General features: G+C 35.1%; 1 protein-coding gene across 1 annotated transcript in view; it reads left to right on the forward strand.

The window, feature by feature from the left end:
* The window catches only part of KANSL1L (KAT8 regulatory NSL complex subunit 1 like), a 129,715-nt gene that overhangs the window by 49,468 nt on the left and 64,131 nt on the right, over positions 1–16,116 (forward strand). Inside the window, 1 exon segment of the mRNA XM_082658439.1 lies at positions 2,052–2,173. Coding sequence (XP_082514565.1) covers positions 2,052–2,173 — 122 coding nt within the window.

Here is a 16,116-nt window from a genome sequence, read left to right on the forward strand (position 1 = left end):
TGTTTGCCTGCCGTAGTGGAACTTGAGTATAGATCAGGTAATCCTTTGACTTGATTAAATTTACTGTTAGAGGAATGTTTTGCTTACCAAACTTATTTATGTTCCTCAAAAACAACTAAAGAGTTGGCAGTTAAGATATAAAGGCACTATTGGGTTGTAGACTGATATGTGTTTTAAAAAATAACATTGATTCATAGTATTAATGCATACTTCCATTATTAGATAATATATTTTGTTCATAAATTGAAAGGTGACATTATTTTAGAACTTCAGATAATTTAAAATAAATTTCACACAGGTATATTTACATTAGAAACCTCATTATAAATAGCTAGTAAATGTTCTGACTTTTAAAGTTGATTTTTTTTTCAGAGTTCAAATTATGCCTCTCCTAATTTTACTTTTATATTCATTTTTACCGTGAATTTTCTATCCCAAATATGGACTCAAGTATATGAGGTTTTCTTGGGCAGGAGTGGGGTGGTTGTTAGGGTAAAGCTGGAGGTTGGTTGTGACGCTGTCACTCTGGACCAATTATTCACACATACTGATTAGCGACCTCCAACGGCTAAGAAGATTTTTAGATATTTTTGGAGGTGGAACAATGAGAAGAGTGTACTCTATAAATTTCTTTGTATGACCAAATTAATGAATACTTGATAGATGGATAAAGAGTGTATTGGTGATTTTGAAAACTAACTTTAATCTAAAAATGTATAATAATTTAAAAAATAAAGTCATTAGATATGTATTATTTTTCAAGAAAATAAGTGGTGAAAACATTTCAGGGTCTTCTTCATGGAAGACTTTTTGAAGAGTTCAAATATTATATTTAGCTCCATCATATTCTCTAGTCTCATTTCTAATAGCATGTTATTTGTTTCATACAAATAGAGTTGCAAAATAATTATTCCATATGCCCTCGTATTTTAGAATAGAATATCCTTCAGTTAATAAAACAGTGAAATATGTCTATATATTTTTAAAATATAGTCACACTATATTAAGTAAGAAAACCAGATTTTAGAAAATTGATGCAGCATAATTTACTTAAAAGGATGTGTGTGTGCATGTGTGCATACACTCATGCTCACATATAGTCAAAATAAAAAGTTTTTTCTTGGGGTATGGATATATACCAAGATATTAGCAATGGTTTTCTCTGTGAAATATGATTACAGGTTATTTTCTTTTCATTTTTGAAACCTCTTCATACTTTCCCTTTTTTCTACAATGAACTACGATGGATTACATGTGTAATGAAAAATGTTGTTATCCTTTTGTAGAAGTGTACTCTTTTCCATTGATGTGGTTTATGCTTATTATAATTGTTGTATGTGACTGTTTTGAGAATAATATAATATTTATTGTATATTACAAATATCTTACATATAAGTTTGGGATAAGGGTCAATGAAAATTTGGGGTACCTGAAAAAACTGGTATATTCAAATTAGGAAAAATACTGAGAAGCAGTATGGTATAGGATTCAAGCCTAAGTTTGAATCCTAGCTCCATTTCTTACCAATTTTATAATCCATGATCGAGCTGCTTAATCTGTCTTTGCTTCAGCTTCCTCATCTGTAATTGATTTTAATAGTAGTAGTATCAGTAGTTCTAATATTATCTACTTTGCAAGTTGGTTGTAAAGATTAGAAATATTCTATGTTTAGTGCTTAGTATAATACCTGGCACATAGTGAGCACTTAATAAATTATAGCTATGAGTTTGTTATTATTAATTTGGCTGCATCAAAGAAAATATTTATGTAGATTCTATCAGCTGAGCTTAAATGTTATAGAGGATAGGATGAGTAGACAAAAGAACTGAAGCAAAAAATGATATAAAAAAAGGGTACTTTAAAATGTAGATTTATTTATAATAATGGAAAAATCAGTAATGGTGTAAATTGTCTTTGTAGAGTAAAATATTTACTAAAACATAAGCATTTACTTGTTTCATGAGAAGTTAAACTTTAATAGGCACTAAAGGTCTGAGATTTAGCCATATTCCTTGCTTAGCAGTAGTAAAAGATTTACTGTTTTCTTGCAGAGCGCACAGTTGACTGAGATCATCAGCAGTTTGATTGCCCCTCTCAACTTGTCCCCAATGTCATCACCCCTCTCTTCTAAATCCTGTAGCCGTAAATGTCTGGCTAATGGCATTTCCAGGAGGTAGGTGTCAGTGGGATAGTTTTGCTTCTAAATTTGGCTTTGCTTATTTTGTTTTGATCTTTTAAGTATTATAGCTTCTTTTTTCTTCTTAAGCATTATTAGAGTACAATCAATAAATCATGGATACATTTTTAGATAACATCAAACTTTTATAACTAAGGGAACTATAAACCTGAGAATGAGGGATAAAGCTTTCCAGGAAGTTTCTAAATTTTTATAATGTTTCTAAAAATGAAAAACAGTGATACCATTTGCTACAGAAATACTGCCATATTTAATATACCTTCCATTTTATACATTTTATAGTCTTCAGCTCCATACTGCCCTTGCAATACATTTTAAGAGTGAAAGACCCTACATATAGTTTGGGCATGGAAGATTGATTGGTAGATATCATCCATAAAATTCAGCTTAAGTTTTACTCATGTTGTAAATGAGTCATTTTGGTGGGTATTTTTTATTTTGTTTTGTTTTTATTTTGGCCGCGCTGCACAGCATGTGGAATCTTAGTTCCCTGACCAGGGATCGAACCCGCACCCCCTACATTAGGAGCAGGGAGTCTCACTCACTGGACCGCTAGGGAAGTTCCCCTAAAATGAGTCATTTTGTATCTCAGCTTTTATAAGGTAAATTTTTTACTAAATGTAATTAATATAATAATTCCTATAATCCTTAGCAATTTATTATATCATGTTAGCAAAAAATATAGATATTATGAATCCTCTTTTGGGAACAACATTTGTTTTCTTTATTTTGCTTACATTTCTCTTTGAATCTTTCCTTTTTAAAAATGCAGTTAGAATTTAAAAAGCTACTAGAATATTACTTTGTGTGTGCATCTAATTTTTTTTTCAAATAAAATTGCAGTGAGGGCTTCTTTGTTTTAAGTACCATAAAAGGACTAAGTGTAATTTAGTATCAGAAATATTTATATTAATAATTATATGATTTATTATTAAATTAAAAAATAAAACAAGAAAGGAAGATTCATACCATGGTAAAAATTATGTGAGTAGCTATCAGCTTCTTAATGAGACTAGTGGATATAAACTAAGTCTTAAAATAAAAATGCTGTTATTTTTATTTCTAATTTATTATTTCGAAAGTCTAATTTTTAATACTTTTACAGTTTTGTTTGTACTGGGTCACGTTTACATTGTTCTATTATGGAAACAATTATTCTACTGGTTTTGCTTTATTTTTGTTAACTTTATATTCATTCCTTATAACACTGATGATTCACTTTGAAAGGAAAGATTCTCATATGTTATACAGGATAACTATAATATCTTCATTTATGAGAACATTTCCTCATTAAGAAAGTCATAATTACAAGTTGAGCCATTAAACACCATCAGATTGTGATTTTGGGCTAAGTCAATTTTAGGTAATATTTTATTTACCTAACTAGGCATTACACTATTATACATATACATGTGTGTGTGTGTGAGTGTGTGTGTGTGTGAGTGTGTGTGTGTGTGTGTACTAATTTTCATTTTAATGTACTTACCTATATTTTTGGTCATTTATTCACAAAGTATTTATTGCATAACTGTTTGCTGTATGCCATATAGTCAAAGTCCTAGGAATACAATGATGAAGACAAAATCTCCACTTTTAAATAGCTTACAGTCTAGTAGATGAACCATGTCATTGTTTAAACTAACATATAATAATAATAGAAATGTGTGCAGTTGTTTGAATATTTGGTTTAAATAACTGTCATAGTTGAAAAACATACCTCATAAAGATATATAAATCCAAATGAGAGACCAGAACCAAGATGGTGGAGTAGAAGGACGTGCTCTCACTCCCTCTTGTGAGAACACCAGAATCACAACTAGCTGCTGGACAGTCATTGACAGGAAGACACTGGCACTCACCAAAAAAGATACCCCACATCCAAACACAAAGGAGAAGCCACAATGAGACGGTAGGAGGGGAACAATCACAGTAAAATCAAATCCCATAACTGGTGGGTGGGTGACTCACAGACTGGAGAACACTTATACCACAAAAGTGCACCCACTGGAGTGAAGGTTCTGAACCCCACGTCAGGCTTCCCAACCAGGGGTTCCAGCAACGGGAGGAGGAATTCCTAGAGAATCAGACTTCGAAGCCTAGTGGGATTTGATTGCAGGACTTCAACAGGACTGGGGGAAACAGAGACCCCACTCTTGGAGGGCACACAAAAAGTAGTGTGCGCATCAGGACCCAGAGGAAGGAGCAGTGACCCCAGGGGAGACTGAACCAGACCTACCTGCTAGTGTTGAAGGGTCTCCTGCAGAGGTGGGGGGTGGCTGTGGCTCACCGTGGGGACGACGACACTGGCAGCAGAAGATCTGGGAAGTACTCCTTGGCGTGAGCCCTCCCAGAGTCTGCCATTACCCCACCAAAGAGCCCAGGTAGGCTCCAGTGTTGGGTTACCTCAGGCCAAACAACCAACAGGGAGGAAACCCAGCCCCACCCATCAGCACTCAAGTGGATTAAAGTTTTACTGTGCTCTGCCCACCAGAGCAACAGCCAGCTTTACCCACCACCAGTCCCTCCCATCAGGAAACCTACACAAGCCTCTTAGATAGCCTCATCCACCAGAGGGCAGACAGCAGAAGCAAGAAGAACTACAATCCTGCAGCCTGTGGATCAAAAACCACATTCACAGAAAGATAGACAAGATGAAAAGGCAGAGGGCTATGTACCAGATGAAGGAACAAGATAAAACCCCAGAAAAACAACTAAATGAAGTGGAGATAAACAACCTTCCAGAAAAAGAATTCAGAATAATGATAGTGAAGATGATATAGGACCTTGGAAAACCAATGGAGGCAAAGATCGAGAAGATGCAAGAAATGTTTAGCAAACACCTAGAAGAATTAAAGAACAAACAAACAGAGATGAACAATACAATAACTGAAATGAAAACTATGCTAGAAGGAATCAGTAGCAGAATAACTGAGGCAGAAGAACGGATAAGTGACCTGGAAGACAGAATGGTGGAATTCACTGCTGTGGAACAGAATAAAGAAAAAGGAATGAAAAGAAATGAAGACAGCCTAAGAGACCTCTGGGACAACATTAAACGCAACAACATTCGCATTACAGGGGTCCCAGAAGGAGGAGAGAGAGGAAGGACCCAAGAAAATATTTGAAGAGATTATAGTTGAAAACTTCCCTAACATGGGAAAAGGAAATACCCACCCAAATACAGGAAGTGCAGTGAGTCCCATACAGGATAAACCCAAGGAGAAACACGCAGAGACACATAGTAATCAAATTGGCAAAAATCAAAGACAAAGAAAAATTATTGAAAGCAGCAAGGGAAAAACGAGAAATACCATACGAGGGAACTCCCATAAGGTTAACAGCTGATTTCTCAGCAGAAACTTTACAACACAGTAGGGAGTTGCATGATATACTTAAAGTGATGAAAGAGAAGAAGCTAGAACCAAGATTACTCTACCCGGCAAGGATCTCATTCAGATTCGATGGAGAAATCAAAAGCTTTACAGACAAGAAAAAGCTAAGAGAATTCAGCACCACCAAACCACCAAACCCGTTCTACAACGAATGCTAAAAGAACTTCTCTAAGTGCAAAACACAAGAGAAGAAAAGGACCTACAAAAACAAACCCAAAACATTAAGAAAATGGTCATAGGAACATACATATAATTACCTTAAACGTGAATGGGTTAAATGCTCCAACCAAAAGACACAGGCTTGCTGAATGGATACAAAAACAAGACCCATATACATGCTGTCTACAGGATATCCACTTCAGACCTGCAGACACATACAGACTGAAAGTGAGGGGATGGAAAAAGATATTCCATGCAAGTGGAAATCAAAAGAAACCTGGAGTAGCAATACTCATATCTGATAAAATAGACTTTAAAATAAAGAATATTACAAGAGACAAGGAAGGACACTACATAATGATGAAAGGATCAATCCAAGAAGACGATATAACAATTATAAATATATATGCACCCAACATAGAAGCACGTTGATAAATAAGGCAACTACTAACAGCTCTAAAAGAGGAAATCGAAGGTAACACAATAATAGTGGGGGACTTTAACACCTCACTTACACCAATGGACAGATCATCCAAAATGAAAATAAATAAGGAAACAGAAGCTTTAAATGACACAATAGACCAGATAGATTTAGTTGATATTTATAGGACACTCCATCCAAAAACAGCAGGATTACACTTTCTTCTCAAGTGCGCACGGAACATTCTCCACGAATGTGATACAATGATACAATGTGATCTCCACGATAGATCACATCTTGGGTCACACATCAAGCCTCAGTAAATTTAAGAAAATTAGAATCATATCAAGCATCTTTTCTGACCAAAATGCTATGAGATTAGAAATCAGTTACAGGGGGAAAAACGTAAAAAACACAAACACGTGGAGGCTAAACAATACGTTACTAAATAACCAAAAGATCACTGAAGAAATCAAAGAGGAAATCAAAAAATACCTAGAGACAAATGACAATGAAAACACGACGATCCAAAACCTATGGGATGCAGCAAAAGCAGTTCTAAGAGGGAAGTTTGTAGCTATACAAGCCTACCTCAAGAAACGAGAAAAATCTCAAATAAACAATCTAAGCTTACACCTAAAGGAACTAGAGAAAGAAGAACAAACAAAACCCAAAGTTAGCAGAAGGAAAGAAATCGCAAAGATCAGAGCAGAAGTAAATGAAATAGAAACAAAGACAACAATAGCAAAGATCAACAAAACTAAAAGCTGGTTCTTTGAGAAGATAAACAAAATTGATAAACCATTAGCCAGACTCATCAAGAAAAAGAGGGAGAGGACTCAAATCAGTAAAATTAGAAATGAAAAAGGAGAAGTTACAACAGGCACCACAGAAATACAAAGCATCGTAAGAGACTACTACAAGCAACTCTATGCCAATAAAATGGACAACCTGGAAGAAATGGGCAAATTCTTAGAAAGGTATAACCTTCCAATACTGAATCAGGAAGAAATAGAAAATATGAACAGACCAATCACAAGTAATGAAATTGAAACTGTGATTAAAAATCTTCCAACAAACAAAAGTCCAGGACCAGATGGCTTCATAGGTGAATTCTGTCAAACATTTAGAGAAGAGCTAACACCCATCCTTCTCAAACTCTTCCAAAAAATTGTAGAGGAAGGAAAACTCCCAAACTCATTCTATGAGGCCACCATCACCCTGATACCAAAACCAGACAAAGATACAACAAAGAAAGAAAATTACACACCAATATCACTGATGAATATAGATGCAAAAATCCTCAACAAAATACTAGCAAACAGAATCCAACAACACATTGAAAGGATCATACACCATGTTCAAGTGGGTTTTATCCCAGGAATGCAAGGATTCTTCAATATACCCAAATCAATCAATGTGATACATCATATTAACAAATTGAAGAATAAAAAGCATATGATCATCTGAATAGATGCAGGAAAAGCTTTTGACAAAATTCAACACCCATTTATGATCAAAACTCTCTAGAAAGTGGGCATAGAACCTCAACATAATAAAGGCCATATATGACAAACCCACAGCAAACATCATTCTCAATGGTGAAAAACTAAAAGCATTTCCTCTAAGATCAGGAACAAACAAGAATGTCCACTCTCACCACTATTATTCAGCATAGTTTTGGAAGTCCTAGCCACGGCAATCAGAGAAGAAAAAGAAAAAGAAGGAATCCAAATTGGAAAAGAAGAAGTAAAACTGTCACTGTTTGCAGATGACATGATACTATACATAGAGAATCCTAAAAATGCCACCAGAAAACTACTAGAGCTAATCAGCGAATTTGGTAAAGTTGCAGGGTACAAAATTAATGCACAGAAATCTCTTGCATTCCTTTACACTAATGAAGAAAAATCTTAAAGGTAAATTAAGGAAACACTCCCATTTTCTACTGCAACAAAAAGAATAAAATACCTAGGAATAAACCTACCTAGGGAGACAAAAGACCTGTATGCAGAAAACTATAAGACACTGATGAAAGAAATTAAAGATGATACCAACAGATGAAGAGATATACCATGTTCTTTGATTGGAAGAATCAATATTGTGAAAATGACTCTACTACCCAAAGCAATCTACAGATTCAATGCAATCCCTATCAAATTACCAATGACATTTTTTACAGAACTAGAACAAAAAATCTTAAAATTTGTATGGAGACACAAAAGACCCTGAATAGCCAAAGCAGCCTTTAGGGAAAAATATGGAGCTGTAGGAATCAGACTCCCTGACTTCAGACGATACTACAAAGCTACAGTAATCAAGACAGTATGGTACTGGCACAAAAACAGAAACACAGATCAATGGAACAAGATAGAAAGCCCAGAATAAACCCATGCACCTATGGTCAACTAATCTGTGACAAAGGAGGCAAGGATATATAATGGGGAAAAGACAGTCTCTTCAATAAGTGGTGCTGGGAAAACTGGACAGCTACATGTAAAAGAATGAAATTGGAACTCTCCCTAACACCATACACAAAAATAAACTCAAAATGGATTCGAGACCTAAATGTAAGACCAAACACTATACAACTCTTAGAGGAAAACATAGGAGGAACACTCTTTGACATAAATCACAGCAAGATCTTCTTTGATCCACCTCCTAGAGTAATGGAAATTAAAAAGATAAGCAAATGGGACCTAATGAAACTTCATAGCTTTTGCACAGGAAAGGAAACCATAAACAAGACGAAAAGACAACCCTCAAAATGGCAGAAAATATTTGCAAACGAATCAACGGACAAAGGATTAATTTCCAAAATATATAAACAGCTCATGCAGCTCAATATTAAGGAAACAAGCAACCCAATACAAAAATGGGCAGAAGACCTAAATAGACATTTCTCCAAAGAAGGCATACAGATGGACAAGAAGCACATGAAAAGCTGCTCAACATCACTAATTATTAGAGCAATGCAAATCAAAACTTCAATGAGGCATCACCTCACACCAGTTAGGATGGGCATCATAAGAAAATCTATAAACAACAAATGCTGGAGAGGGTGTGGAGAAAAGGGAACCCTCTTGCACTGTTGGTAGGAATGTAAATTGATACAGCCACTATGGAGAACAGTATGGATGTTCCTTAAAAAACCAAAAATAGAATTACCATATGATCCAGCAATCCCACTACTGGGCATATTCCCAGAGAAAACTATAATTCAAAAAGACACATGCACCCCAGTGTTCATTGCAGCACTATTTGCAATAGCCAGGTCATGGAAGCAACCTAAATGCCCATCAGACGAATGGATAAAGACAGACACATGGCTAAAGAAGAAGTGTTAGATATATACAATGGAATATTACTCAGCCTTAAAAAGGAACGAAATTGGGTCATTTGTTGAGACGTGGATGGATCTAGAGACTGTTATACAGAGTGAAGTAAGTCAGAAAGAGATAAACAAATATCGTATCTTAACACATGTATGTGGAACCTAGAGAAATGGTACAGATGAACTGGTTTTCAGGGCAGAAGTTAAGACACAGATGTAGAGAACAAATGTATGGACACCAAGGGGGTAAAGCCGTGGGAGGGTGGGGTTGGTGGTGTGATGAATTGGGCGATTGGAATTGACATGTATATACTGATGTGTATAAAATTGATGACTAATAAGAACCTACTGTATTAAAAAAATTAAATTAAATTAAAAAAATAATTCCAAATGAAAGAAATGTACCATTGGCTGTATTTACTAAATCATGATACTTTTTCAGTCCTATCTACTAATAATCAAAGGTTCTTGTTGAAATCAGCTAGTAACTGCCATCTTTCCTGATGTTAAGTAGTCGTTCGTACAAACTAATTTGGAAGTTTATAGCAGTTTTAAAACCTACTAAAATTCTTTGATAGATTTAAGAGCAGATAAAAATTCATCCTCCAGTTTTTTGAAGTGTGCTGACATATGTGTTTTAATTAATTTTATTCATTTCACTAATGTATTTATTTTTGACAACAGTCAAGATTTTTTCCAAATCCTTTGTACATAACATGAATTTTTTTCAAAAAGCACTTATTTTCACATTTGCTATCAAAATATAATATTTCCCTTGAAGGAAAGATTGTATTTATTTTCTAACATTTGCTAGAAAATGTAATACAGCTACCTTTCATCAACTCGGAAGGGTGAGAAAATGTAGAATGTTAGAGTTTTTTAAATGTATAATTGATCTTTAAGTTTAATAAGTCTTGGTACCAGGTAATAAGCAAACTGTTACGTGTAACAAAAGATTTGGGGGATATTCCAGGTCTCATTAAAATTTTTGTAAAAAATTCTATTTATGATAATATATACCATAATATACAAATATATTTAACCAGGAACCTAGAAACTGGAATATATTACAGATAAGAGAGTAATAACACTGAAGGAAAAGTAGAAAATTTTGAAGATATGTGGTTGTTGTGTCCAATGTCAAAGAGAGGTACTAAAATATATCTCTTGGTTTTGTCAGTTATAAATTGAGACCTTAGCAAGAATGTGTAGTTGCATGACAGAGAGATGAGAGTGGGTTAAGGGAATGGGAGATGAAATAGAGAGGAGTCAAGATTATATTTTTAAGGCTGCTCACTGTAAAGGCTGTAATAAAATGTATGTACAACGTCAAGGAAGGTGTTTTTTGTTTTTAAGATGGAAGAAATGTAAGCATCTTTATTAAAATAAAGAGAAGGGAAAGAGCTAGAGATGGGAAATGTAGAGATACATACCACAAAATTATGGTGGGACCTTATGACAGGAGAAATCTACTTGTTCCTTGAAAGTGGAGTGAAAGAGATTAAAATGGATATAGATGCAGTTGTTTATAAAGTGACTATAGCTAAATTAAAAGTAGGAAAGGGGCTGAAGGAGTTTGGTAAAGGTTTGGATAGACATTGACAAGTAAAACACAGCCCTTTCCCTGTGTTTTCCTCTATTCCCTTCCTTATTCAGTAGCAGAGAAGCCTGCCCCTGAAGAAGGATGGTATGTGATTTCTAAGGGTTTTTTTTTTGTTTTTGTTTTTTAGTATCTTAACTATATTGTGAAAAGTACATGATATTTGTAAAACTATTAAAGTATTATTTAATTGAATTTTTAATAAAATAAATGCATAGTAGTGAAATTCTATAAATTTAACAGATTATTCAACATTACTCATATTTAAGAATGTTACCATAGATTTTGAAAATTAATAGGATATATAATTTCACATTATAGTAATATATGAAAAAGTTTTGATTTAGGGATATCTGTATTGAAGCAGTGTGAAATTTATTTATTTATGAACCTTTTGACTCTGGGAGTAAAATGGCAAATGAGGCCTAGTTTTATTTCTTGTATCTTTCTGTTTTTTCCAATATTATTGTTATTTTTTTTCTTTACATATAGTTTTATATGAACGAAACATCTTTCAAACTTAAAGCTTTTCAGGAGTAAGGGCTTAGTCTAATGTTATTCAAGCTTGATACTTAACCACAAAGCACTTTCTGAAGATATCCTATTAAGCATATAAATAGTATTCATTGTATGTATTTAAGTAAATGTGAAGGTAAGAAAATTCATCATTTGAGAATTTTTAAAATTCAGGTAAAATGTACGTACCATAAAATTTACCATTTTAACCATTTTTGAGTTTAGTGGCATTGGGTAATTCACATTTTTGTCAGTAGTTGCCATCCTCCATCTCCAGAACTTTTTTCATCTTCCTGAATTGAAACTTTATATCCATTACATAATAACTCCACATTCTTCCTTCTTCCCAGTTCTTAGCAACCACCATTCTACTTTATATCTCTACGAATTCGACTACTCTAGGTACCTCATATAAGTGAAATCATACAGTATTTATCCTTTTGTGACTGCCTTATTTCACTTAACATAAAGTTGTCAAGGTTCATCCATATTGTAGCTTGTATCAACATTCCCTTTTTAAAGGAATAAAATTCTGTTTTATGTATAGACCTTTTTTTTAAACTTTAAATCAGTTTATTGACATAGTAACACAACACACTTGCCTCCCTGACCCCCCCATCCCCCTCACCCAATCTAGATCTCTCCCACTTCCTTCTCCCTTAGAACAAGCTGTTCAGAGAAAACAGAAAAGGGCAGACCACTTCTGCATCCCCAGTCCCATGCCTAAGCCCTGTGGAGCAGGTCTCAGGCACTACTCAGAACCTGTTAGGGAGGGAGGGGGAAGGTTAGCACTAGACTCAGCTAGGCAGAGGCATCCAATCCCCAAGAACAGATTCCCCCACAGCACCCAGGCCCTGAGTTGCTATTTTATTGGGACCAATTTTGTTTATCCATTGATCCTTGTATGAACATTTGGGTTGCTTCCTCCACCTTTTGGCTAGTGTGAATAATGCTTCTATGAACATGGGTATACAAATATTTGTTTGAGTTCCAGCTTTTTATTTTTTGGATATGTACCCAGAAGGGGAATTGGGGAATTGAATAAGAGTTTTTGTAATTGTTTACTTAGAAAATGAGAAATTATTGAATGTCGTTAATGATATTTCTAAGCCAAAATCTTAAAAAAAGCAAGAACCCAGAAAAGTAAACAAAGCACAGCAATCTACTTTGTCTGAGGCCAAATTCCGTCAAAATTAAGTTGAGGTTTTGATAGCTTTCTGGGGAAAGAGAAAAATCAAAGCCAAATCCAGGAAAATCAAGTGAAGTTTTAATAGCTTATGGGGTTAGAAGATGATAAATCAAAGCCCATGGCTTTGCCTATAGTAGAGCGATAAAATGAAATCCTGCCTATATTTAGCTGAGATCACCTTCCTCCAGGAGCTACACCTTCACAGTAGATGTAAATAAGAAAGAAAACTGATTCCCTTTCCTGAACCCTCCTACACTGTTGGTGGGAATATAAATTGGTGCAGCCACTATGGAAAACAGTATGGAGTTTCCTTAAAAAACTAAAAATAGAGTTGCCATATAATCCAGCAATCCCACTCCTGGGCATATATCCAGAGAAAAACTCTAATCTGAAAAGATTCATGCACCCCAGCGTTCATAGCAGCACTATTTACAATACATGTAATACAAATACAAGCCAAAACATGGAAGCAACTTAAATGCCCATCAGTAGATGAATGCATATGTTTACAATAACCAGGACATGGAAGCAACCTAAGTGTCCACCAACAGATGAATGGATAAAGAAGTTGTGGCATGTGTGTACAATGGAATATTACTCAGCCATAAAAAGAAATGGAATTGAGTTATTTGTGGTGAGGTGGATGGACCTAGAGTCTGTCATACAGAGTGAAGAGTGTCAGAAAGACAAAAACAAATACCATCTGCTAACACATATATATGGAATCTAAAAAAAAAAAAAAATGGTCATGAAGAACCTAGGGGCAAGATGGGAATAAAGACACAGACCTACTAGAGAATGGACTTGAGGATATGGGGAGGGGGAAGGGTAAGCTGGGACAAAGTGAGAGAGTTGCATGGACATATATACACTAGCAAATGAAAATAGATAACTAGTGGGAAGCAGCCACATAGCACAGGGAGATCAGCTTGGTGCTTTGTGACCACCTAGAGGGGTGGGATAGGGAGGGTGGGAGGGAGGGAGACACAAAAGGGAAGAGATATGGGGACATATGTATATGTATAAGTGATTCACTTTGTTATAAAGCAGAAACTAACACACCATTGTAAAGCAATTATACTCCAATAGAGATGTTAAAAAAAAATAGACGAATGGATAAAGAGGATGTTGTATGTGTATATATATATATACATATACATATACATACAGTGGAATGCTACTCAGCCATTAAAGAATGAAATAATGCTATTTATGGCAACATGGATGGACCTAGAGATTATTATACTAAGTGAAGTAAGTCAGACAGAAAGACAAATACCATATATCATCACTTTTATGTGGGATCTAAAATATGATACAAATGAACTTATTTACAAAACAGAAACAGACTCACAAACACAGAAAACAAACTTATGGTTACCAAAGGGGAAAGGGGTGGGAAAGAGCTAAATTAGGAATTGGGGATTAGTATATACAAACTACTATATATAAAATAGATAAACAACAAGATCCTACTGTATAGCCCAGGGAACTATATTCAATATCCTATAATAAACCATAATAGAAAAGAATATGGAAAAGAATATATATTCATATTCTTTTTCATATCCTTTGCTGTACACCAGCAACTGACACAACCTTGTAAATCAACTATACTTCAATTAAAAAAAAAACTGTTTCCCTTTTCCCATTCCTGGGGCACCATGGGGAGAGTTGCCTTGGTGCTGAGCACAGCAGAAGATAAAATTAAAAAAGCAAACCTACTTTGAGATAGTGTGACCATGATGGGGACTTTGACATGGATTTTCAGTCCAAATTTGTATGGATTTTCAGTCCAAATTTGTATCAATGAGTCATCCAAGGAATGCCTAGTTTAAAATGGTTCTAGAATGGATGACACTACAATGGTTCTAGAATGGATGATGGCAGAGGCAAATGCAGATTCTCTCTAGAGGAAGGCACCTTCTTTCTTAGGCCCAGGAAATCCTCATGAATAATTTTTCAAGAGCAGTGATCAGCACACAGTCAAATATAATCAAACATGAGGACACAGGGCAAAGACAGTAAGAATAAGGAGAAAATAACAGCAAAAGCAGATCATAAAGTTTTCAGATATTCGAATTATCAAATGCTGATTATTTAAAAAACAGTGCTTATTCTGATTTTAGAAATAAAAGAGGCTTAAAAATACCTGCAGGGAAGAATCTATAAAAGTGACTAGCACATTTGAAAAAGGTCCAAAACTTCTGAAAAATGCTGAAATTAAAAACCAAGTGAGTTTGGCAGCACTGTGGACACAATTGAAGACAGAATTCATAATGTAAAAGATAGATTAGAAGAAAAGTTACAGAATGTAGGAAGAGAGACAAAACAATGGAAAATACAAGAGTCATTTAAAAATGTGGAGAACATGGACTTCCCTCGTGGTCCCGTGGTTAAGACTCCATGCTTCCACTGCAGGGGGCATGGGTTCAATTCCTGGTTGGGGAACTAAGATCCCACATGCCACCAGCTGTAGCCAATAAAAACAAAATATGGAGACTATATTGAGCAGGTCTAATATGAGACTTAATTAGCGGCCTGGAAGATGAGATAGAGACTGGAGCAGAAGCAATAGTTGAGGAGGTATTGGATGAAAAGTTACCTGATCTGACGAAAGACATCACATTCAGGAAGTCAAACACAGATTCCTGAGCAGGACAAATAAAAAGAAGTATACCCCTAGAAATAGAGAGGAAGTGTGGGGGGGAAAAGCAAAAAAGAAACAAATGGAATATCTAAAAGCAACAGTCGGGGCAGGAAAGGAGGAAGACATTACCTTAATTGAAGCCAGAGTTCAGCTGACAGCTGACTTCTCAAGAGTAATAATAGCAGCCAGAGTACAGTGAAATGATATCTTCATCGTGTTGAAAGAAAATAACTGTCTATCTAGAAATTCTATACTCAGAGAAAACATCTTTCAAGTCTGGCCTTGAAACACAATTGTTTTCAGACAAAGCAAAACTGAGAGTGTGTCACCAGTAGACTCTAATTAATGATAACCATAAAGGGAGTGTTTCAGGCAGTGGAAAGTGATGATCCTTTTGAGAGATGCAAGAAGGGATGAAGAACAAATAATATGGTAATAACTATATGGTTATATGTGAACAAACAGTAGAAAATATGTCTAGTAGGGTTAAAAAAGTTCCATGGCAGCAACAGCATATAGGCCAGGAGGAAGGTAATGGATTTAAATTATTCTCAGGAGGCTGGTAAAAGTACAGAAGTTCCTTGACTTACAATGGTCAGACTTACAGTTTTTCAACTTTATGATGGTGCGAAAGTGATATGTATTCAGTAGAAACTGT

This window comes from Grampus griseus (genome assembly GCF_964374135.1).
Source record: "Grampus griseus genome assembly, chromosome: 7".
NCBI lineage: Eukaryota > Metazoa > Chordata > Mammalia > Artiodactyla > Delphinidae > Grampus > Grampus griseus.